The sequence below is a fragment of the Pipistrellus hanaki genome (assembly GCF_964339955.1).
Source record: "Pipistrellus hanaki genome assembly, chromosome: 7".
In the NCBI taxonomy this organism is placed as follows: domain Eukaryota; kingdom Metazoa; phylum Chordata; class Mammalia; order Chiroptera; family Vespertilionidae; genus Pipistrellus; species Pipistrellus hanaki.
This window is the reverse complement of record NC_140509.1, coordinates 78,145,278-78,171,732: the sequence shown is the minus strand read 5'-3', so window position 1 is coordinate 78,171,732 and position 26,455 is coordinate 78,145,278. Positions and strand designations below refer to the sequence as shown.

At 42.6% G+C, this 26,455-nt stretch overlaps 1 protein-coding gene across 1 annotated transcript in view; it reads left to right on the top strand.

Annotated features, from left to right (window-relative positions):
- Window positions 1-26,455, top strand: part of SLC35F1 (solute carrier family 35 member F1) — a 261,374-nt gene that overhangs the window by 226,422 nt on the left and 8,497 nt on the right. Inside the window, exons 4-7 of the mRNA XM_084889941.1 lie at window positions 1,311-1,470; window positions 1,820-1,976; window positions 3,451-3,503; window positions 9,602-9,756. Of these exons, the coding sequence (XP_084746067.1) occupies window positions 1,311-1,470; window positions 1,820-1,976; window positions 3,451-3,503; window positions 9,602-9,756 (525 nt within the window). The remainder of the gene's footprint in view (window positions 1-1,310; window positions 1,471-1,819; window positions 1,977-3,450; window positions 3,504-9,601; window positions 9,757-26,455) is intronic.

Below are 26,455 nucleotides of genomic sequence, written 5' to 3'. Positions count from 1 at the left end.
AGTATTATTGCAATTGACACTATCTCAGTCTAGGTGGTGGAAGTGAGAGAGGGTGGCATGAGCAGATTTGAAAGATGTTTAAAAGATGGAATTGGCAGAAGTCAGTGGTCAATAGGATATAGAATGAAGGAGTATTAGAGGTCACTGTTCTGAATCTGGTTGCTGGGAGGTGGGCCACTTATCAAGGATTCTAGCGGAGGAGCTGTGCTGGGCAATGGGGCAGGATCACCAGCTTCACATTTAGTATATGGACCTCGAAGTCCAGTGGGACATGAGTTTGTCTCGTGGAGACCCTACTTTGCATGGAGTGTCAAAGGCCACTGCAGCTTACCACAGTGTGAGAGAAACAACAGTACATGGAGCCCAGCGTATGTGTTGGTAAATAGGATTGTAGATTGGCATCGAGGCCCAAGCAATTTACAAAATGCTTTCACATGTATTGTTTCTGAGCTTCACAATGATCTTTGGGGAAGGTCAGTAGGAGTCATCTTCTTCTACTATCAGGAAATTGATGTTTCCTGAATTTGTGATTTTCCCAAAGTCATGTCACTATAAGCAAGGACTTAGTGCTCAAATTCAGCTTTCTGGCCCCTGGCATAGGAGTCTTTTCATTTCACCATGTTACCTCACTGCATGTCAGAGTGGATTCTTCACCAACTCTCGGGGCTTTCGGAATCTCACTATTTGTGCAAAATATATAAGAAATGAAATCAGTTATTTTTTTCTACACTCTGTTCAAACTTCTAGCTTTTATTATTCTTTTTTATAACAGCATTTTAAAGTTATGTGTAAACTTCTGAGATTCATATTTGTATTTATATTTACAGCAATTTTCTTTTGAAGAGTGAAATTTCAAGGACAGATGAGAGTAGCTTTTACTGGCTGTGGGAAGACAGTTGTCTGGGAGAAATTAAGTTCAACTTTTGTGTAAATTCTAATAATTTATAAAACAATGTAAGACCTCTGTCCCCTTACCTCCCATTCCCAGATCTATTCCTAAAGTGGAAGGACCATCTGAAATAGCTCAGCGTATACAAGTGTTCCTCTGGGGCCCAGGCACTGAGGGATCCAGAGAGTCTTCCCCACCAGCCTGTCTTACAAATTTGCCTTCTCCCCTTTTCCTCTTGGGGATGTCTAAGTAAAACTCATTTGAGTTTGTTTCTGAGTCTGTTTTAACTGCATTAGTTCTGGCTCTACACAGAACCGCAGACTCATGGGACTTGGCCAGTCTACAGAGCTAAGTTATGGTTCTGCACTACATGAAAAGCTTCCCCCTGACCTCCTGCGATCCTTGTCTTCCTTGCCAACAGCTCCTGGACTGCTTTGTGATCCCGGTGGTGATTTTACTCTCCTGGTTCTTCCTGCTGATCCGGTACAAGGCTGTGCATTTCATCGGCATCGTGGTCTGCATTCTGGGGATGGGCTGCATGGTGGGAGCGGACGTGCTTGTGGGAAGGCATCAGGGAGCAGGTGAGTGTCTGTGCGTTCACCAGGTTACCTGCCTCAGGGGGTGAGGCCAAGGCAAGCCATGGGATGTTCATTGTTGGGTAGAAGAAAAGGAACCTGGTCTTCCATGGTCTGTGTCTTACTCATGCTTGGTTGCCCATGCCTAGAACAGTGGCACATAGGAGGGGCTTCATGCATTTCTTGAGTTAGTAAGGGAAGCATATCTGACCACCCATAAACAAACTTCACTAAAACTCAGGTGATATGTTATAGAACTTCTTTAAAAATGTCAGAATAGAATTTTGCTGGCACTAAATTCTTGTTAAGAATTTTTAATGAAGCTCTCTTTGTTTTTTGTTGTTGTTGTCCCTAGGGGAAAATAAGCTGGTAGGGGACCTTCTGGTCTTAGCAGGAGCCACACTCTATGGTATCTCTAACGTCTGGGAAGAGTATATCATCCGAACCCTGAGCCGAGTGGAATTCCTGGGCATGATTGGACTCTTCGGGGCATTTTTCAGTGGAATTCAATTGTGAGTAAAAATAACAAGAAACTCAGACAGTAGAGATTCTTCTGGCATGTGTTTGAAATTTTTTTTTTACTTTGGCGTAGGGTTGGTAACTTTATTTTATAAAAATCAAAGCTGGGAACATGTCACCATTCTCCACATGAAATCTGAAAACTCAACATCTTTATTAGTAAATTTCTTCCAAACTAAGTAAGTGTATTGTAAATTATTAGAAAAACATTTAATGGGCTTTGAATATGATTGACAAGAAACTATTAGATGTACACTGATTTTTTTAAGCTAGCCTGTGGGTTGTTACGTAGAGAAATAGAAAAACGAAGTGTCAATGTCACGATCTGGTGCACCTCCAGAAGGTGACATTCTGTTCACTAGTGATGACTGCCACCAGCAATCTTGCCATTTAAATTTGCTCTTTTATCAGTTTGCTCGTCTATTGCCCATGGATTTGCATGAAATGTTGTGTTTCCATTATTTATGGGAGATATTTTAGCATCACTGTAAATATTTTGCAAATAGGCTGTTTCTAAGAATCCTCCCAATGTCAGTACCCTCAGATAGAAGTGAAAAGCTCCATAGTACACTAGGCACTGAGACGGGAAGACTCTCCGAGGATTTACTGTTGGTTCATTTTGAAAGCACGATGGCATTTTAAAGCTCCCCACTTTGGCGCTTTAGGTGTGTGAGTGGAAAAGAAATGGCCTAGTTCGACTGTTCAGAACCAACATTTTGTAGATGGATGGCTCATTTTATGGGTTATTATTCTTGAATCCAACAAATATATTCCTACATCCAGTGCTCATTGGCTTCACTAGCGGTCCCCATTAGCGCCAACGGAGCCCTTCAGAGACACTGGTACCGAAATCATGGAAGTGCTGGCCTGTGGGCGGGTTTGGCAAATGGGATGCATCAAGGACCCACCAAAACCAAACAGCACTGGTGGCATGGTGCCACCCTCACCTCTGGTCCTCTTTTCAGTGTGCTGCTCTGGTACCTTGCGAGAACCCCTCAGACATGCCATCCACATCCCCGCCCAGATCTATGGACTCAGAATCGCTAGGGAGGAGACCCAGGAAGCTTTTTTTTTGTACATGAAAGTCTGAGAATCCCCGCCCTAGAAAATGCTCAGTCAGAAAATTAATTTCACCTGCAAGCACAGACATTTGCGGAATCTCACCGTTCCCTTCTCAGGAAGCATCTAAGCAAGAACGAACATGGGCCGGAGGTAGACTGCTTGGATGTGCAGGTCGGTGGGAGGCTTGGGCTCCACCGTGCCCACTGGCCCACTCACCCCTGCTGGCCACCCCCGATGAGATGCTTCGGGATAAACCCCAGTCTGTCTAATTAGACTGGCCTCTGCATGGCCCAGAGGTCGTTTTGACATTCAGTTGGTTGCTGCGTGATTTGTACAAAGCTGGTGCGTGAAGAGAAGTAGGATGCTTCCTAAGCTTGCTCATGTCCACTTCCTCTCCATTTGCAGAGCCATCATGGAGCACAAGGAGCTGCTGAAGGTGCCCTGGGACTGGCAAATAGGTAAGGGGCTTGTTCGCCTAAGATGGTGCTTGTTTCAGGGAACCTGAGACGTACACTTGCAGAGTGAGGTGGGTGGGCCTGGAGTGAGAACAATGAAACGATCTAGAATGCGGGACAAAAGAAAACGAAGTCCCCTTGTCATTTTAGGAATGCTTGTGCACTACAAGAGACTACACTGTATGATTCATAATGTCTCCTAATTGAGCCTTGGCCCATTATCCTCATCAGGATGCCATTAGTGGAGACACAGAGTATGTCATTAGGTGAAAGACCAGCCAAAAAGAAAGAATGCCCCGAGGCAGTGGTGGGACATAAATGACAAGCAGTCTGCTCTAGCCAAGCCACACAGCACCGAGGTGGTCATTAAAAGTGGCACTCCGGGAAAGGGGAGAAAATGGAACTTGACAAAAAGGCATAAAAGAAAAACAATGTCATGGACATTCTGTGCCCATGAAAACCTTTCAGAAGGGAGTATCTTGCCTATGAGGAATGGCTGATGGACCTCCAGCGGAGTTGGTGAACAATACCAGAGACAGCTTGAGCTGGTTAGTCAGCCAGGGGCATCTCAGATTGCATTTCTTTCTAAGATCAGTTTTCTCTTAAAACAACAACAACAAAAATTAAGACAAAGGCTTGAGATCCTAAGCGATGCTGTAACTAACACACAGAAAGCTCTAGTAGGGACTACCATTTAATAACCTTAGGCCCCTAGCTATGCCCCCAGTGTCTATACGAAGATGCATGAATACTAGCAATGAGGCACTTGGAAATTGTACTTGCAGGGCATGTAAATGGGGGTGAAAATAACCTGGTCCCCCACACAGAAGCTGGCTGCTTGAGCCACTTGATGAGCTTTGATGGAATTAACAGCTTCAGTCCAATTCTGCTTCCTGAGCTAGGTCAGCAAGGGCATAAACTTCATCACACTACTTTACCTACCTGTGACTCCAGAGCATTCAAAGCCACCTGCTGCTGAGAAAACTCCCCCCGAAAATGCACTGCAAGCTACAGAATGATGCAGGACTCTCCCTGGGGATTAGTTCTAGTGACTTCCAGGGCTGCCCAGCCCTTGTGGCTGTCACAGAGTCCCGCCACTTGCTTTCTCTTGCATTTTGCTGTAGAATGTTCCAATGAAATGGAAATCAATAGAGAGGAGGAGGTGGGGGCGGGGTGGGGAGGGCTGCTGGGCCAGGAAACCAGAGGCAGGTTACACACATGTTTGCCTTTGTGACTCTCAGTGCCAGGAAACAAACTATTTCTGCTCGGGGACGCTTCTCCTGCAGTGGTCCGTGAGTGCGAATTCATTTTATATTAATAGTCCTAGTAATAATAAAAAAATAATCTCTCCTCTGATTATGTGGACTGCATGTGCTCGTCTACCGAGGTTCTGTTATGACTCTGTGTTAGTTAAGTGTGCCATCGAAAGGCAGTTTTGTTCTGAGCTCTTGCATTGCCATTGAAACGTCAGTCCCTGCAGTTGGAAATGATGAAGGGCCGTGTAAAAGGAACGCATTATGGAGCCATTTGTTTAATTCCTGTTGGGAAATGAGGCCACAACGGTCTAGAAAGGCAATCAAATATTCGCCCTTTTCTTCTGAAATGATGATGGAGTTGGGTTTGAGGGTTTGGTTTTTTTGTTTTTTGTTTTTTGTTTTTTTCCCCAAGGTCACTTATGTCCTTCTTACCTCATCTTGACCTCCTGTAGCTCAATTCTAGGCACATATTCAGTGAATGAATATTTACTAAGTAAGCGAATGAATGAATGACAAGAGGTGGCAGGAGACTTCAGGCTTGGCGTGGCACTTACTTCCTGGGGAGCCGGGAGATGGCACAGCAGCTGCTGGGACTCCTCACTGGATCATTCTAGTTCCAGGCTGTTGCTCACTGCTATTGCTAGTCTCTGCATGGCCTCACCATTCCCGTTTCCCCGCTCATCCATTCAAATGCCTTTGTAACTGTGTCCCATACTAAATTTCCTCTATTGAACCTGGTATGGGCTGTGGTTCTTGACTCATACACTCTATAAGCTCATTTTCTTATCTGTATAAGGAGAGTAACACTAGTCATGGCGTTATACTGTTGTGGGGATTAATTGACTGACGTATATAAAGTACGTGACACCTAGCAAGCCCTCAATTAGTGTCAGCTGACAGTATTCTTTTCCAGTCTCTTTAGCTTAAGCCTCTTGGTGCATGAGGACAAGTGTGAATGAATGCTATTTTCAGTGAGAAAGAAAACATTTCAATTAAGAAATGGTTGTACAGATACCCTGTCTATAAATGTGTTATTGCAGCTATTATGTAGTTGTCAGTCAAAAGTCAAAGCAGTTCATTTATTCCATCAAGTTGATCGATTTTTTTAAAACTCTGCCTGGACAGCAAGTTGGGCCTTTAGATGCATTGCTAATGTCCACTAACAAGCTAATGTTCGTCTAAGAACAGCAAATCAGCACGCTGCAGCAGTCCTGTCATTCAGTCCCGTGTTCACTGTGCTAGCTATACTGAGTGGCCAGATTATTACGATCTCTGAACACATAATAATCTAGCCACTCAGTGTATATCCTATGTAATAAAAGGCTAATATGCAAATTGTACCCTCTACCAGGAGTTCGACCAGCAGGCAGGCAGGCCAGCCAACGGCCCATGTTCCCTCCCCCTGGCCAGGCTGGCCGGACCCCACGCATGCACGGATTCATGCACTGGGCCTCTAAAATACACACACACACACACACACACACACACACACACACACACACACTGAGTGGCCAGATTATTATGCATTCAGAGATCAGAATAATCAGGCCACTCAGTGTATGCTTTGCTCATGAAACAGAATATTCACATACGAAAACACTGATTAACCTAGCAAAGTGAGTAACTGTGATGATGCATACATCCCACTCCCACCCCCCTTCATATAACTTCTACAGTCTTTAAAAATACATTTAGCCGAAACTGGTCCCAGGTTTGATTCCAGTCAAGGGCATGTACATTGGTTGTGGGCACACATCCCCAGTAGGGGATATGCAGGAGGCAGCTGGTCGATGTTTCTCTCTCGTCAATATTTCTAGCTCTCTATCCCTCTCCCTTCCTTTCTGTAAAAAAATCAATAAAATGTATTTTTAAAACTACATTTAGAATCTTAAAGCTGATGAATAGGGTAAGCTCTACTGTGTGTCTGGTTTCCTACACTCCTTGGCTCACCAAATATGCTTGTAAAGTCACACCTCGCCTCTGAGCCTGCCAATTACAATGTCGCTTCCTACTGCACAAATCCTCTAGGAGGATGCACAAGCATTTACAACTTAACACGTTCCAAATGGAACTTTCCATTTTCCCTGAAAACCTGGCAATCCCTCATTTCTCTTCATCTCAGTAAACGGCATCACAATTCACCCAGTTTATAAATCCGCCGGAACCCAACGGTATCCTTGAGGCTCCCCTTCCCCTTGACACCGACATCCAGTTTATCACCAGGACTTGCTGAGTCTTCACAGATCTGGCCACTTCCCCTCACCTCCACGACCATTCCCAGCAAAGCCACCAGCATCTCCTGCTTGGACTCTGACACTACGCTCCTTGCTGGTCTCCTCGTATGCTTTTCTCCTTCCAATCCCTTCTCTGCACAGTAGCCAGTCACCTTCTAAAAGTTTAGATCCGAGATCAGCCACTTGCTACAAACTCCGAAAGGCTTCTTATTACAACGAGAATAAGATTTCTTTCCAAGATGTACAAGGCCCAGCAGAATTCATCCCTTGCCTGATTTTCTAACCTCAGCTCTTATCACTACCGTATTCTGTTCCTTCTGCTCAGACATCTGTCCTCTGACAGCTGCTGGAACACATCTGGCCCTGGCCCTGGCCCTTCTGAGAGTGTTTTCCTTTGCAGAGCTCCCTGCCTAGAACCCTCCTCCCCTGGCAGCTCTTTCAGTCCTCCAGCCATCAAGGTGAATTCCACCACCACAGAGCAGCCTTCCCTCATCACCCTGCCCAAGGCAAGCCCCTGGCATGCCCTGGAAGGAGCCCCTTTCTTTCTTCTTGGCCCTAGCACCAACTTGAGGCCTCTTGTCTACCCCGTTTCCATTTCACTGCTTGCCCCCAACAGCGCCCAGGGCATACCAGGCATTTCATGAAGAAATGGTTGAATAACTGAGTGAATGGAAAACGTCAGAGCCAACTTGTGAGCATCCACGGTGTGCTAGGTAATGTAGTGGAAGAGTAGGATTCGGAAACTTTCTAGCCTTAAAAAGTGTGTGTGTGTGTGTGTGTGTGTGTGTGTGTGTGTGTGGCAGGTGGCGGGGGGGGGCGGGGGGGGCTGGACTCTGTTCAGGTCAAGTTTGATTATTTCCAGTGAATTGATTTAGGCTAGATCTCACCCTTAGCCTCAGCTTCCTTAAAGGGATACGGAATTAATTGTTGTCTCCTCATGGATTGATCGGAGGTTCTTCAGTGTTGCATTTTTAGTAACTTGCTTAAAAGGCAGGTGAATAATAGGTCGCGTGAAACCCAAGCACAGGAAAATTGACCTCTTTTAGGCAATGAAGATTTCTGCTGAGACTGGAAAATCACCCTCTGATAGTGCAATGACAGAATAGCCCAGAGGACTTGCCCTTGACCGAATAGGGAAGGGTGATCCCCTGTCCTCCCGGGGCACTCCCGCCACACTAGAGGGGGCTGTTGCACTGAGTTTGCTTACTGTTCAGACTAATTTTGTATATAGGTTTGATGTGGCTTTCCTTCAATGTAGGCTCAGAAATGTGTAGCATGATTATTTGTGTCCTTAACTATGGAGTGTCCCCAAAAATGTCTACACACACTTTAAATAATTATAAAGGCAGTGCTTATTAAAACACAATTCATTTTTAGAATTGAGCGCTCAGCTGTTAAAGTGTATGCACATTTGGGGGGATGCCCTGCATTTTTCATAGGGAAAAACAAACTCCTCTTTGGGGAAGTCACTGGTTTTCACAGTCAAATCCTCCAAAGTGCCCAGGATTCAAGGAGGCCATCTGCCCAAGGCCCAACCACAGGCGTTACAGAGTAAGGGTTCCTTGGAAAAAGCTGGTTACTTTTACTGTATTACAAAGTCCACTGGCTTGTATTACTTATGCTTATTCTATGCCTTATTCTTTCAATGTAGAGAAATGAGAATTATTTTTCTACATTTATGTGGTATAAACATCTACCGAGAAAAATACCAAACTCTAGATTTAGTTATAAACTTCTGCTTGAGATCCAACAAAATTGTGCGCTTATGGAGTTAGTATTAACAGTTGTGTATCTAGTTAGAGAGAGAGAGAAAGATTGATTTAGAGGATGAGAGACTGGATGACCATATAGCATTTTGAGGGCATGCTTTATCTTTCTCTGTTAGACAACTTAGTTCTTTGATGGTTTGCAACGCATTTACCTATTTATATATAAAACAGAACTTACATGTGAAGGCCCACGGCATGCTGGGAAAGGTGATGAAGGAATAGGTCTCTGTGTGCTGGGGATGTGACTGGGCAGGACTCACAAATCTGGAAGGTTATCTGTGCTCAGAGCAATGACCTTGTCTTCCCAGGATCGTGCAGTTAGGATTCCATTTCAGTTCTCTGACTTAGGTCCCAATCTCTTTGACAGGTAAGCCCTTCAACTTTAAGATCGATGTCATTATTTGTCATTGTGGATAAGGCATGATACCAAGCAATTTTGTTCCTATTTGCAAAGAAAAGAAAAAAAATATCAATAGAAAACAACAACAACAACAAAAAAACAAAACTAGAAGATGAAAGAAGTTTTAACAGAGACAGATAGAAGTTAAGTACCACACAACTGAGAATAGAATCCAGAAGCCTTGACCCCGTGTTCTGATGGTATCACTCCTTACTATAATAAAAGGTGCAAAATATCAGCTACGTAGTGGGAAGCAGAAAGTGTCTTTTCTTACTTCACATGTTTTAGCTGTGTATTCACCAATCCGAAACACCAGTAAGCGGAGTGAAAGACAACTCCCTTCGCGAAGGATCAGTGGTGTGCGGGTTCCCTCCTCTCGCCCACGGTGGGCGCCAAGCGGCCGGGGAGGGGGCTGAGTGCTGCCTGTCTTTCTCTCCCCCAGGCCTGCTCTACGTCGGCTTCAGCGCCTGCATGTTTGGCCTCTACAGCTTCATGCCGATCGTCATAAAGAAAACCAGCGCCACTTCGGTCAACCTCTCGCTGCTCACGGCAGATCTGTACAGCCTGTTCTGTGGGCTGTTTCTCTTCCACTACAAGGTAAGCTGAATGAGGGCTGCCCTGAGAAGACACCTGGTGGGGAATTAACCTTCCCAGGCATACGGGTCAGACTCCCCTGCTGTGGTTGGTGTAGGAAGATGGCAATGAAACTGTGTGCTAACCCCTGCGATCTGGGTGTTTCCATTTCAACTACGAGACAGAGGCAACGTTTTGTCATTAGAGACCAGTAAGGACAGGCAATTGATAGTGAAAGATAAGAACCCGCCAGAGGAAAGGACTTTCACCACTAGGGGACTCTGTTCAGCCTAAAACTAGGAAGATTTGTGCAGTCTCCAAACTAGAACCACAAAATCCATTTTGCCAAAGGCACTGGACAAAAAAACACAGTTCCTGCAGTTTCTGTTCCCCAGATATTTTTATACCTGCAAATAAATATGAATGGACTGTGTTCATGCACTGTAATGCAAGTGACCTCTTGAACAACACAGGTTTGAACTGTGTGGGTCCACTGATCCATGTTTTTGTTTTCCAAGTAAATACATGTAATACATAATGTATCTTCTCTTCCTTATGAGTTTCTTAATATTTTCTTTCCTCTAGCTTACTTTATCGTGAGAATACAGTATATAATACATATAACATACAAAATATGTGTTAATCAACTGCTTACGATATCAGTATAGTAGGCTATCAGCAGTTAAGTTTTGGGGGAGTCAAAGTTAAAAATGGTTTCAACTGTGCATGAGATTGGAACCCCTAATCCTTATCTCTTTAAAAAAAATTTTTTTTTATTGATTTCAGAGAGGAAGGGAGAGGGAAAGAGAGATAGAAACATCAATGATGAGAGAGAATCATTGATTGGCTGCCTCCTGCACGCCCCCTACTGGGGATCAAGCCTGCAACTCAAGCATGTGTTCCTGACTGGAATCCAACCTGGGCAAGACCGATGCTCTGTCCACTGAGCCAAAACAGCTAATCCCTATCTTGTTCAGGGTCAACTATAGTTTCTTTACCGGAAGATTGGGGTTTGAGTAAAGGAATGCAAAGAGATATTGTGAAGTATTTGCAGTTAATATATCAGCCCTGAAGAAACAATTCAGCCCAAAGATGGTAGTCTTTTTTAATATTACCCCCATCCTAACCCAAGGCAGGCATGACTAGTTGGGTGGCACAGGGCAGTCACATGTTATACTTTAAATACTACATTCCCTGCAACTGTTAACAATTGATCAAATTGATATGTGAGGAGAGACCTGCTTGTCATTCTTTAACTAGACCTGCAAGATAAGGATCAATGGGTACTGTGTCCAGTGTGACAAAGGACAAGTATGGAATATCCAAACAGATAAGACCAAATTAGTACAGGCAAAAGAAGAGGCAGATGAGAAAAGCTGTTATGGCTACTTCTTGCCACGTGCTTCCCCAGTGGTTTTATAGTTAACATCACCAGCACAATGGTGTGACCAGCTGATGGGAGCTTCTTGGTGGGCAGGGCATTTTCATCCAGGTCAAACTGGTCTTGGAGGTTCTGGGAAGAGTATGTACTTGAGAGGACCAGAGACCAAGCAGCTGAAGTGAATAATCTACATTAATAAAACAGAAATATGAAAATTGGCCACACCTCCGCAACATCCACCAGCCAATCAGGAATGGGTATGCAAATTAACCCACTAAAGATGGCGGGTTAATTTGCATACACAGGCACAGAGTGGCTGGGCAGGGCGGGACACCCACTATGAGAGGGAGGATAGGGATGGAGGGAGCTACAGGAGCCACACTCCAGCCAGAGCAGAGAAGACTGAAGTCTGTGGCCAGAGTGAAGACTGAAGGCTCCTGCCGGAACAAAGATGGAAGGCGGTGGCCAGAGCGAAGGCCTGGGTCCCAGATGCCAGAGGAAAGCCGGTGCCAGCAGCCAGGGGAAGGAAGGCCTATTGCACGAATCTTTGTGCAGCGGGCATCTAGTCAGTAATATTACTGAGATAAGCCAAAGTCTTAGCCAAGAAACAGGCTGAGAAGGGCAGGCAAGGGTGGGAAAGAGGTCACAAACAAGAGATGGGGAAAGTTGCTATGGTGTAGTCAGGAATACAATGGACCCTGTGCTCCATTGTATTCCTGAATACAATGGAGCACAGGGCAAAAATGACAGCTTCAAGGAACTGAGACTGGACAATGTTTATACCTTGCTTATACATTATTCTTTTCTGGATAGTGCAGTCTGTGTTCCCTTAGGGTTAAAAGGTGAAGTCACATGCCCTTCTCATGCTGTTCCCACCCACAGTGCAGGAAGGTCCAGCTCCCCTCACCATCCTCCTCCATACGCACCCCGTTATTTTCCCTCGGGCTGGGACCACCTGGCTGCGGTCTCCTCCGCGCAGTGCAGCCACCGCCAGGTTTCTTCTCCTCTCCACAGCGCAGCATCCACATCCCGTCCATTCCTGATGCGTGAATTCAGTTCTCAGCCAGGTTTCCTTCCATTGCCTCTATACACTCTGGCGCTAGAAGAAAACCCTTTAACGGCCCTTGGGAAAGATGACTAAAGTCTATCGCTCCACTTGATGACCCCAGTCACTTCTTGGGCAGTCCAGAGCCAGCCCAGCGCCCGGCGACCCCTACAGCAGTGTTCCTCAAAACCTGGTACACCAGGGGCATTTGCTAAAAATGCTAATTTGGGGGCCACGCCTCTGAGCCACAGAATCAGTAAGAAATACTGGAAATCTGGGTTCGTTAGGGGACATGTCTCAGTGGGTCTGCATTGCTAACTGGCTCCCCTGTGAGGCCCAGGCTTTCTGAATTCAAGAACAAATACATGAGAGACGCGGCTGGAAAGTGCTCATTTCTATTTAAATGTATGGCTCCTTATACTTCCACTAAATTCTGGATAGACCTGGGGCTCACCACACGGACAACCAAAAACAGCCAAGGAGCCAGGTGAAGTCTGATTCTCTGCACCTCATCTTCTCCCGTCACTTGTATATTGCTATTGACCTGGGATAAGTAATGTTGCTGAAGAGGAAACCGTTAGTAACCCTCACCAGGCAATCATAAGGGAGGCTGTGTTATCTGGAAATCAAATTCTTGTAATAGCATCAATGTGGAGGTGTAATAGATGTTTTTATTTCTTAAAGCAACATTTTTTATTTTTTTGCTATACACATACATTTTTTACTACTTAAAAGATAAATTTCCTTAAGGCAAAACACAATAGATTTTTTTCTAGTTAAAATTGATTCCTATTATCTTTATTAAAATTAAACTTTCAAGATAATAGTTGGTTCACGTGTCATTTTAAGAAATAACACAGAGAGGTCCCATTTACCATTTGCACTAGTAACATCTTACAAAACTATAGTACAATATGAGAATATTAACATTGATACAGTCAACATATGAGCATGCTTCGATTTACTTATCCCAGGGTTTTTCAACCATGGTGCTACTGATATTTCAGACCAGACAATTCTCTGTTAGGTGGAGGGGGTCTGTCCTATGCATTGTAGGATGTTAAGTGGCATCCCTGGCCATGACCCCCTGCACTAGTACCACCTTCACCCTCAGTAAAGACGATAAAAATGTCTCCACACATTGCTAAAAATTGAGAAACACAGATATAACAATCCCTAATTATTAAAATCAGATGGTATCTCTTTGGCTTATATAAACAAGTAGAATTAGCTTGTGCTCAATCTTTGTTGACATCCATTGTTTCATTGTTTTTAAAATAAATCTCATAATTTGTTTGTTTCATTGCAGACAGTATTTACAAAGCCCTGTTACTATTACAGCAGCCAATATTAAGACACATTCTGTTTCTCTTTTCCCTTCAATCTCATTGTCCTTCCAGTTGATACCACACCACTTATTTCCCTAATTGTTTTATGAACAATAGGATTTGATGTCTGCCAAGAAATAAGTTAAATACCCCATTTAAATCTAAAACTTTAAAAAAAATACCTTTATTTTGCTTAAACAAGTTCTAAAGGAGTCTTTCGAGCAATGTTTGGATCTGCAGTCAGATAGTCATTGTTTGGGAAAACGGTTCATTTTCTCTAGTGCTCACCTTGCCTGCCTCAGAAATTGGGCTTGCTTCCCAGATGGGAGGCTCCTCCGAGCTGGGCAGAAGAGCGGTTCTGAGTGGCTTGCAGATTCCCACCACAGCCAGATGGGCCATCTCAGAAAAGTGATTTTAAATAACACCTGTTGGAGGTACCTACTTTGATCTATAAGAGAAATTTCCGGTCAGTGTGAAAATCTTGGAAAATTTTGTAACATTTTTTAAATGGTGATGTCATATGATGGTGTGTGTGTGTGTGTGTGTGTGTGTGTGTGTGTGTGTGTGTGTTTGGTGTGTGTGTTTGTAGCAGTGGGAGAGGGTAGTTATATTTTTATATATCTTCTTTGGAGAAAGGTCTATTTAAATTCTTTGCTAAGTTTTAATTGGGTTATTTGTCTTTTTACAATTGAGTTATAATATTTTTTATACACGCTGGACACTAGACTCTTATCAGATATATAGTTTGCGGATATTTTCTCTCACTCTGTGGCTGTCTTTTTGGTTTCTTTTTAGTGGCCTTGGGAGCACAGACGTTTTTAATTTCGATGAAGTCCAATTTATTTATCTGGTTATGCTTTTAAAAACATGAAAGGAACCAAGTCCCTCAGACCACAGACACTGGGCCACCACGTCTTCCTGGTGGTTTCCGGAGCTGCCTGGTCATTAATGATGCTATTGCCTCTAGACGCCTGCTCTAAGGGATGGTTGAAAGCCACAGCCTGAGGAAGACAGGGTTCCATTCTAGCGAGGGCATCTTTAACCATCCACAGAGCCTTGTGTGGAATTAAGCCAGTAGCCCTCAATGTTGGCTGCACATGGGGATCCCGTGAAGAATTTAAAAAGTGCTGATGCTTGGGTCCCACTCTCCCTGATGCCCATTGAAGCCGTCTGTGGTTGTAGCTCTAAAACCCAGACTTTGAAAGGCTCCCCTGCAGCCAGAATTGAGAGCCGCTGATTCAGATTTTCTCATGTGGCTGCAGGCAGGTAGGACTAGCACCACAGGGTGAAGGCCATAAGATTACAGCTAAATAGAAAGGAACCTTGTTAGCAATCAAGGGGCAGGAGTTCCGCTCGCTGGAGGAGCTGGAGGAGAATGTGAGAGGGACGAGGTGAGGGGCCTTGCACTCCGGTGCTGAGCTGGACCAGTGACCTCTGAGATCCCATTTGGTTTAATTACATTCTGCAGTTACAGTTTCTTCTTTCACTTAATCACGATGTCTTCACTCCAAACTACCTCCTGGTCTGGTCATAAATATCTGTGGCTTTTGAAAGGATGCTGCTTGCCCAGGCAGAACTCAATGATTAAAGGAAGCTCTCCTGCGCACCATTGATTATTTGCCTTTCCTCACTTTCCACCCTTGGGAAAAAATCCATTCCCTCCCCCTGCCTCCATCAGTCCACTGTCTGCCGCTTCTCTGCCTGTTGTGCTGGCTGCCATGCTGACGGAGCAATAAAGCCCGCGTCCCGGGAAGCAAATGACCTGCTTCTGAAATAGACTATCTGCATTGGATCGCGTTCCTGTGAACGCATTTTACAAGACTTTCAAGAAGTGGTTATTTATTTCTGTTATTACCTGACCACATAATCAAATCCAGAACAGTAAATCTATAGCAATCCAAGGAAATGATAGAGGGGGAAAAAAATTTAGTGGGCTTAAGTGACCTCTCAAACCCAAACCCAGGAAGAGATGTTTAAAAATCCTCACCCAGGGATATTTTACTTTTATTTCAGAAAAAGAGAGAGACATTGATATGAGAGAAATATAGGTCAGTTGCCTCCTCGTACATACCCTCACCAGTGATTAAAGCCAAAACCTAGGTAAGTGGCCTGACTCGGAATCGACCCCCCAACCTTTTTGGTGTATGGCATAACACTCCAACCAATTAAGCCACCTAGCCAGGGCCGAGATTGATATGGAAGCTTTCCAATTTAATGGTGTGTTGGCTTTTCAAGGTCAGAGCTTGACCAGTTATAAACTCTCTCTTCTTAAATTAATTGTACAAGCACTTTTGAAATGGAAAGGGTATTAGTTTCCATTGGCTGCTGTAACAAAATTACCACATAGTTGGTGGCTTAAAACAAGACAAATTTATTACCTCCCAATTCTGAGGTCAGAAATCTCACTGAAGTAAAACCAAGTGCCAGCAGAGCTGTGCGGCTTCTGGAGGCTCCAGGGGAGATCTGTTTCCTTGCCTTTCCAACTTCTGGAGGCTGCTGCACTCCTTGGCACCTGGCCCCTCCCTCTGTCTTGAAAGCCATCCGTCTAGTATCTTCCAATCCGACTCTGCCATTCCTGCTTCTCTTGTGTGACTGGCCACGCAGGTAGTTCAGAATAATCTCCCCATCTCAAAACCCCTAATTACATCTTTGAGGTCCCTTTTACTAAGTAAAATAAAATACAGGTTCCAGGGATTCGGATGTGACCATCTTTTGGGGGCCGTTACTCTGCCTACCACAGGAGAACGATTACTCACTGCAGGACAGATAAGGGTGCATGGCTCCAAGCCAAGCTAGCTGGGACATGTGGATGTGCTTTGTAGAAGCCACATCTGGGCAATGAACACATGCTCCACCTACAGATGGTGTGCTCTGCTGATTTCCCAAATGATTTTTAAAGTAGTTGTGACTTTAACAAACAAACACCCCTCCTCAAAAAACAAACAAACAAACAAAAAAAAACCCACTAAGTTACATGGGTAGAAAATGAATTGGGTGGGAGGATTACTTCAGTATCTACAGTGTGAAGTATGAATTCAAACAATATGGTGAGGCAAAAAAAAAAAGTGTGACTGCAAAGTCAAAGGATCCTAGGTTTGAATCATGGTTTCTGATAACCCTTTAAGTAATTTGGACCAGTTTTTTTACTCTCTCCAAACTTCAAGGTGATGAGTCTTGCCTTTTGGAGTATTGGAAGGGATTCTGAAATGTATAGATGGTGATCAAGAGTGATGCATTTCTCTGATTAAATGTGTAGTCAGGGTTAGACATCTCTATCCCCAGATTTAGGATATAAATCTTATTTTAATATTTTGTAACTAGATGTAGCTTTTAATAATTTTGTGTGAGTTTTCTCTTATTCCTTGTTTGAAAGGGGAAAAAAGGGGGGGGTGATTAAGCATGAGAATTTAGAAAGTATGTTGTCAGTCATTTTCAACTGAATTCCTTGATTCCTTCGTTGCTTATAATTTTTAGTTCATAGCCATAAATACAAAACATTCAAGGGTTGTTAAAATAAGTTATTGCATGATATGCATTTGTGTGCTGGTCATTCTTCAGGAAAAAATAGTAGCCAATCCTGAATATATGTGATATCCCCTTTAATAAAGAATAGGCTTCACACATTTTGCTGTGACCTTTTCAAGGCTTAATATCGCCACAGAATTGCTGTAATAGTTAAAATTGAAAGAAACTTCATAAGAAGAGATTATTCTTGTAGCTGTATCAAAATAAACAAGAAATTAATAGAAAGGGGGGAAATGAACATTGTAAGTCCAAGTCCCTTCAAACACCATATAGGCCATTGGTTTCTATGGTTCCCCACACTGAACAGCAGGAAGCCACAGACAATAATATGTTAGGGAAATAAGGGCTCCATCAAACTTATCCTCATGTATCAGAAAAATGTTTCTATTATCCATATGTTCACTATTTCTTTTTAAAAGAGAAAAATTTCAAAATTATTTGTCCAAGAAGGCTATTTCAACTACTCTGGGTAACATGATTCATGCAATTTTTTTTAAAAAAGAATTTCATCTGAATGCGTTCATTAGAAAGCATGTTGCATGTTTTAATCTCATCTTTATACCAGATAAAAATTTTTTATGATTGCTGACGGTTACTTTTGACCAAGAATTAGGCAAGGGTCTGACATAGCCAGCTGCCTATTCCGGCAATCAGATTACATCCGGTGAGGACAGGTGTGGAGCTCCGGTCCCACCCCCACCCTCTCTGCCGGCCACGGAAAATTACATCCCACGTGTGCCTGTCTCTCTTACTGGTGTTGACTGGTGGTGGTGTTCTTGTTCTTATGAGACTTGGCAAGTAAGGTTTAGTAACTCTGGACGTGAAACTAATTTAATAAGACATTAGTATGCACTAAATTTAAAAGATCTTCATCCAGGAAATATTTATTCTATGCCTGCTATGTGCCAGGTATTGTTTTGGTGCTTAACTCTATAAATAAAGATGACAAGAACACCAAGGTAGATTAGTGGGAAGGGTGAGATGCCAAACCACTGCTACGTGAATAGACCAGCAATCTGAAGCATCCTTACCATCTGAGCGCCCGTGCCAGAGCGTTGGCAGAGAATGCATTATGCGTGGACCCTCTCCTTAGCCGTGGATTAGACTCTGGAGCCAGGCCACCCAGTGGGTCCTCTGTGGCAGTGAGTGAGCTCAGTAACGGGACTGTGCTCGAAAAGCCAGGGCGGGCGGCCTCTGCCTGTGGCAGCTGATGTGCATAAAAGCAACACGACACATCTCATTTAGAAAAGTCCTCTCCTGAGTAGCCTTTCGTATTTCTTTTTGTAAGAATGGCATCTTAAAAGGCTATGAATTTTCAGATCCTGGTTCCTAAAAAATAGTTATAAATGGGTTACTTTTTAGATTAATAGTTAGCTTTTATGACTCTTTTCCTATTTTTTAAACTGTCACCAATGAGTAGAGAATCGGGGAAACTGGTCTCCCTGAGGCCCCAAAGCATTTCACCTGAAATACCAAGGCGATAGGGCAATGAAAAGTTGGACTTGGCTTCCCCTGCCTGGGAACTCGGTGCAGTGTCCTGGGAGCTTTCCATCTTGCTGAACGAGGTAGGGTAAGTGTTACTAGCTTCTACAGGGGGGAGGGAACGCTTCCCACACAGCCACTCAGGAACCCAGGCTCCTTCCACTGTGCAACTCTGCCGTCCTCTAGGCAGGGATCAGCACACTACGCCTGGGAGCCAGCCCCTGTTTTATGGGAGCACAGCCATGCCTATTTCTTTATATGTCATCCACATAGGTTATCCACTGTGGTCGGCAAACTGCAGCTCGCAAACCACATGCGGCTCTTTGGCCCCTTGAGTGTGGCTCTTCCACAAAATACCACAGCCTGGGCGAGTCTATTTTGAAGAAGTGGCCTTAGAAGAAGTTTAAGTTTAAAAAATTTGGCTCTCAAAAGAAATTTCAATCATTGTACTGTTGATATTTGGCTCTGTTGACTAATGAGTTTGCCAACCACTGCCCTACAACATCTGCACTGAATAGTTGTGATGGAGATCCCACACGCCTGGCCCTTAAAAAAAAAAAAAAAACGGCCAGGCCCTGGGCATTCTCCCCCTGCTGTCCAGACTGGTGTCCATAACCTCCACCCCATTCTGTTGGTTCAGTCATATGGCCACACCTAATTGAAGGAAGGTTGGGAAATGTGGTCAAGCTATTTGTGCAGAAAGAAAAGAAAATAGATTTAGTGAGCAAAATAGCCAGCCTCTGCCACAATAGCAATTCCTATTTGCCAGCTATTTTGAAAGGATTAGAGAAGTTGGGGACACATTTTGAGGCAAGTCTAGAATTCTACCCAGAAGCCAAAATTCCGTCTATGTGAATCTGTTCATAAATGCAACATCAAACAGGTCTTTTGGAATCACATCCTCTGGACAAGCTGTGAGGAAAAAAGAAATGAGAGAGAGGTGTTGCAGATGTTTCTAATGGAATGGCTTGTGGTTGGACTGGGCTGTGGCTGAGAAAAACCAGCTAGCTGAAAAACCAGGAGAATGCACTGGCTGTGTTCGTCACCAGGTGCACAGTCTGGCCCTCTCCTGCACACTCAGGCTCCTAATTTTGTCAGCAAACTGTCTGGATCCCCCTACTCTGGACCAGAGCACGAATGGCCCGGCCTCACAGAAATCAGAGCACCAGTTTGCTAAAGATAAAGAGCAAAGGTTGGATCAAACATTAAAGGCTGAAGTAGAGCCATCACTCTACATATCTCCAGAGGCTTCTATGAGTGGGAGGCTTTTTCAACTCTGTCCTTAAAGTTCTGAGAGTTTTTATTCACTACTTTCTATAAAAGATAATACTGTTTCTCCCTCACTTCCTGGTTTCTTGTGTATGTTTTCATATTATCCATTTTTAATAGTTAATTTCCATCAATGTAATTGCTGTGGTCGTTAAGCCACATTTCCATACTTACCGCATTTGCTAAACCACCCATCTCTGAAATGCAGACTCGTCTTTTCTGAATTCCTTGTTTTGGCTTATCTCTCAGTTGGCTGGTATTGTCAGGAAGTAGGCTTCCATGGGTGGTTGTACAGGCTGCCTACAGCGCCATTTGCCCATTGACAGGGAGTATTTTCCAGCAGGTGGTGATCATGTGCCTTGAAGAAGGGAGCCTTTAGAATCACTGCAGGAGTGTCATTGGGCTTGTCTGGGCCTTCCAGGAGGTGTTCATAGGGGCTATATATTCCATGTCTTTGCTTTCTTGAAAACATTTCTTATATTTGTATTCAAAGGATAGCTTTCCTAGGTTAGTTCTCTTTTTCTTGGAATTTTATAGCTACTGTGTTTTGTCTTGTTTGAATTGAACATTGTACTCAGTTCTTTCTGATCTAATGAATGGCTAGATTTTATCATTAACCAATTTGGGTGCTTTTTTCTCCAAAAGAGCCCACAAGAGTCCTATCTCTGAGTTCTTTCTGTTTGAGAATGTCTCTGATGTGTTTACACTTGTAGTCAGCTTGGCCTGTGACCTGTTCCACTCCCGAGGGCACAATTCCTTGTTGCCTTGAGCTGCTCCCTCAGATAATGACAAGCCTCATTGTCCTCCTGCCTGTCTGAGGGTCTGAAGAAGTGGGAAAGGTTCAGTTCTTAACAGGGTGTCCTGGAGTTTTCCCTGAGTTTGTCACCACTTAATTAAGTCCCTACAAATTGGAGACAAATCTGAAAGTATATTCACCAAAACGCGAACCCAAGTCCACAGGCAGGCAGGGTGGCAGAGTTGTCCGGAGCCCACATCCCAAAGTCAGACGGCCTGGGTGGGAGTTTCCGCTCAGTGCCTACCGAGGGCTTCCTGGCTGTTTTGTGCTGGAAGACCCCCTGGCAGTCTGGGGAAGCCTAGTGATCCCTCACAGAGTTTTTAAATGTCTAACATAGAATACATAGCAAATAAAGCCAGCCGATTAAAATAATCACAGTATTTTACAATTTGATGATAGAGTACTATATCAAGTCACAAGATGTAGAATCACATCTAATAAGTACCGTCATTTCGAAGCAGTGATGAGTATAAGCAATATTAGAGAGATCTGCTGCGATTGTAAGGTGACATGCACATATATGTGATTTGTGTTAGCGAAAGTATCTAAGGTGCTGCTAATACCAATGTAGGTCACTGCTCATGTTTATAATGAAGAAGTGCCAGATGTCAGTTAGAGGCCAGTGAAAAGAAAAATCCAGGGTTGCCCTCTGAATTCTATACAGAACCCCGATGTTGCCAGTTTTACAGCTTGTGCAGACCTTCGCTTCCCTCAGCCTCTCTTTCCCTATTAGCAACATTGAGGTCACAGTAGTGGATACCATATAACTGGTAGCATCAGGGTCCTTGTACAGAAATGAAAGAGTACACGTAAATCACTTACTGCAATGTCTGGCACAGTGAACGCTCAATAAATAATGACATTAGTAAGGAGGGCAGAATTTTTATGCTTATATTTCATGTTTTTCACACTTTTAAGCATTGCATAAATTATGTGTTACCAAAGCAATATGTGAACATGTATTTTTATAATCATAAAACCAGAAAGCTATTTTCAGTTCAAAAACACATAAAGTTAGCAATCTCCTCAAATACAACGGGGATCTAAATATGAATCTCTGCCATTAAAAAATGCGACAGAATTGCAGCTGGACACTGATTAGAAGGGTCTAAATGGTTTATCCTCAGAATTATACACAAAGAACTGAAGTGTTTGTGTCTGTTTTTATCATTATTTTTACATAAAGTTAAACTCTTCTCTCCTTATATTGCTAAGCGCTAAGGCAGTTTATACCTACTGTTTTGTCTCATTTAAATATATTTGGGATGTGTTTTTATTTTAAAAATAAATACATTTTAAACTATTGTGTGGGGCCTCAGCCCTAGCAGTGCAGCTCCGTTAATTTGAATGTCAATGTTGGCTGCCAGTTCAGGTATTTGTGTATAGGAGTGTCCCTGTTTCCCTCTGCCCTGTGGCAGTCTCAGCGGTTATGGATTGTATTGGTGTTTCCTTTGGATATTAACGAGTCCCACCTTTAAATGAGAGGACTGTCTTTATATAAGAATTAAGCTCCAGATGACAGGTGTCATGCATGACTGTTCTATGCTGGGTCCCTGGTGTCTAGGACAGTGCCTGGCATGGTAGGTGTTCATCAATTATTTATTCAATGAAAGACTTATTTCTACAAGACACATTTGAGGTTAAACTTCAATTTTTTAGGCTAAACATTATCTAGGAACTTTCACATAAGAAGCAAAAAAGCTTTTGATTGATGTGGACTCTGCATCTCAAGTCCATGAAACTAGCTAAAAAGCGGGGGGAAATCTAGTTCCCACAATAGCAAGTCATTGTTTTGATTCTTCTTTGATTGAACTGATGGATGGCTTAGGAAACATCTCAAAGGAACATGGAGGTTCAACAAGAATAATAATAATAATAATAAACAAAAAACGCTGAAACCGTTTTGGCTCAGTGGTAGAGCGTCAGTCTGCAGACTGAAAGGTCCTAGGTTCGATTCCGGTCAAGAGCATGTACCTTGGTTGCGGGCACATCCCCAGTAGGGGGTGTGCAAGAGGCAGCTGGTCGATGTTTCTCTCTCATTGACGTTTCTAGCTCTCTATCTCTCTCCCTTCCTCTCTGTAAAAAATCAATAAAATATATATATTTTTAAATTGTCTTAAAAAAACAAAACAACCAATTATCAAATTAACTTTCCCATAATTATGTGTATCCAGAGAAAAGAAACCATAATATCCAGAGGCTAACTGGATAGTAAAGAAGGTTCTTTCCAAGTGACAAATCTCCTTATAGCTTGGTGATGAGGAATGGTGGCTATAGCTGGTTGGAGAGAGAGACATATAAATGGTTGCGGCCATATGAGTTCATGAATGTCAAATTTAGGAGACACCTCTAGATTTTGATTTTTTAAAAATGTGTTTACTAATATATAACAGTATCACAACCCAAATTTCATATTGTTTCAAAGTCTTAAGACATTACATAATTTATTTTATTTTTATAATAGGTACCAAGCTTAATTTAAAGAGGAAAAAATAAACAGTATCATTGAATGTCTGTCGCATTTTTCTAGCACTCCATGCAATCCTATGAATATATATGAATATATATGAATATATAATAATAATGATGTTGAAGATTTTTTTTATGGAATAACTAAATATCCTGGGCCCGATGCCAATGTTCCTTAGTGATATTCTAGAATTAAAAAGTGAGTGTTGAGGACTACATAAGAGAACATGCCACCTATCTATCATGTACTGAACTTCTTATTTAAAAAATATTGATTAACCATTAAAATTCTAATATGATTTCTTCCTTGACAGCTTTCATATCATGATATTCTTTGCAACAAATTACTTGTCCATTTATTTCATTTTTCTGTCTTTCCTGCCATCACTGGGTAAATGTAAGAGAAGGAAATAAAGATTCCAGTATGGTTTTAAGAGAGTTCATTTTTCATTTTGTCAAGGGGTTTCCCCATCCTGCAGCCATGGTTGTATTTCTTGATCATCATTCATTGCTACAAATTAAGAAAGAACAGCTTCTTAGTTCATCAATAATCCATTAAGGTTGTTCAAAGATATGTTGGATTTATGTCCTTCACCTGTGCAATAGAGATGTAGATTGTTCTTAGAAGGTTGTAATTTTCTTTGTAGTGTCTTTATCTGGTTTTGGAATTAGGATAATGCTGGCTTCATAAAATGAGCTTGGAATTCTCCTCCTCTTGAATTTTTGGGAATAGTTTGAGAAGGATAAGTGTGAGTTCTTTGAATATTTGGTAAAATTCATTTGTGGAGCCATCTGGTCCAGGAACTTTGTTTGTTGAGTGGCCCCATTTCTAATTACAACCACATGGGAGTCATGGCTTCAACATGCAAACTTGTGGGTGGTGGGAGAAGGCACAATTCAGTCCATAGCGCCCAGGGAAATCTATCATCTTAATATTCTTTACTTAATCACATCCGTAAGACCTATTTCCAACTAGGGTAACTAACATTTGAAGGTTCCAGGGATTAGGATGCATTTTGTGGGGCCACTTTTTCAGCTAACCAACCAAGGAAGCAAAATAAATTGCTAACTCACATATACTCATGGGTATTCCAGTATGATATGTGCCAAGGGGGAGTAGCTGCTCAAAATTAATAAATAAGGTGAAAACGAATAGGAATTTATGGAGATTTCGGTGAGGTCTGTAATTATGCATCATTGTAAGAACACTGAACATGAATAAATCCAAACACTGAGCCTCTGAGGCTGGGGTTTATTATTTTCATTGACACAAAGCCTCCCATTCCCGATGGATTGATTGTTGTGATGCTTTTTAATAGTCAGCTATACAAATGCATTTGCAGTTCAGCTTGGTTCAGAAATGGCTCTTGAGGAGAGTTTTTATATCTGGTTTTGCTCTAGCATTTACTCTTTGTAATGTAAAGCTAACAATGGCTGACATTTACTGGATATTTACTATGTGCAACACACTACTACTATCCTTAGTTAACTGGTGAGTGACTAGAGGCATGGAGAGGTAAGAGGCTTTGCAAGATCACCAAAGGAAATTAAAAACAGAGATGTAATGCCAGAATTCTGACTCTAACGCCCACACTATGAACCACCATTTTCTATTTCCTGGGAAAGATTATTAAACACCCCATTTCTAAAACTTGCCACGGAGAGAAATTGTTATGAAAGTTTACATCAGCATCAAGAGCTTGTATAACAGATTTTTTTTTTTAAAAAAAATCATCAATTGTATTAGGTTATTCAGAGAAACATAGTCAGAAAGACATGTGTGTGTTTGTGTGTATTTATATCCATATATCTATAGAAATAGACTTTTATTTTAAGGAATTAGCTCATACTACTGTAGAGGCTGACAAATTCTAAATCTGAAGGACAGACCAGCAAGCTAGAAACCCAGGGAAAGTTGATATTGCAGCTGGAGTCTAAAGGCAGAATTCCTTCCTTCTTAGGGACCTCAGGCTTTTTTTTTTTTTTTTCTTAAGGCCTTCAACTGATTGGATAAGGCCCATCCACATTATTGAGGGGAACCTGCTTTAGTCAAAGTCTAGTGAGTGGGGCCACTCCCATTTCTAGCTCTTGATTCCATTGTAATGAGGTCAGGGTTCTCTGAGATGTGTTGAATAGCAACACTACCACATCTATAAATTGTCTTTCACTAGCTTAATAATCCAGCCCGGTGTGTATCTCTGTATGTTGTGTGGAAGGAAAACAGATAATCTTGTGATGCAAGAATCCAAATGGCATGAAGGCCACTGCTCAGTATACCCTGCACACTAATATAGTCCCTTTATTGAATCCTGATACTAAGACTGATGCATGGCAAGGTGACAAAAGGGAGCCATCTCCCAGCCTTCGTTGTCCCTGAACCTATAACTAGACACTCCTATAGAGTTGTCCCCTTTTATTCCACGTGTGGCTTGACTTTATGGTCCTCACTTGTGGGACTACAGAGAATAGAAATCCGCACAAACGAGGAATCCTATCAATTCATCAAGCCAAGTGAAAATGTCTGTTTGTCATATAAAAGATAATGGCAGAAATCCATTTTTAGCTCCCTGTTGCTGTACTCATGTGTGAAATTACCCACAGGGGAAGATATTTGCCTGGGAAAAACAACAACAAACCTTTATTGGCCTTAGATGTGATTGACTACACAAATTATGCTGCCAAATGAATTGGTTTTGAAAACCAAACAAAAGGCCTCATAAATCAGGCTGGAAAGGCGGAACAGCCTGTACCTGGTGACAGCGTCAGGACACAGAGCAGCAAAGGCCCTGGCTGCTGCTTCTCTCCTTTACAAAGTGCTGTTTAGATGACCGGTTATTTCCCAAATATTTAAATCTTAGCCCTGCTGTGGTTTTCTGATATGGATGAAGAGACCATTTAGTATTTTGACTGGGGCACTCGCTGATTTATTTTCTCTGTAGTTCAGATGAATTGGGGGTTATTTTCTCACTCCTACTTGGACAAAGAATGGGAAGTGAGGAGCGGGGGTAAGTGTTCTTGGTCCCTAAAGACAACCCATTATGGTGTTTGACGGTAGAGTGTGTGCCATGCCCACATTTGGTATTCCCCATGCTGTGACCTAGAAGAAAGAAATATTGCAGCATTTAACCAGAGAGCTTTATCCTTTTTCTTCTTAAAAAAAAAATGGGGAAAAGAGAAGGAAAGAAGAAATGAGAAGAGGCAAAAGTAGGAGACAGAGCAGGTACAAGGCAGATCTAAAAACTTGGAAAAATCTCTGTCCTCTCCAGGCAATTTATTTTCAGTTTAGTAAACTCAGAAGCAGAACTTTTGCATTTTTAATACTCTTAATAATAATAAAAATGATTTTGTTAATTCAGGGCAGAGCCAAGTTTAGGAGGCTGAGCATCAGCTTGTTTATGTTGGCATTTCTGCGGAGCCAGGTCTGTCTA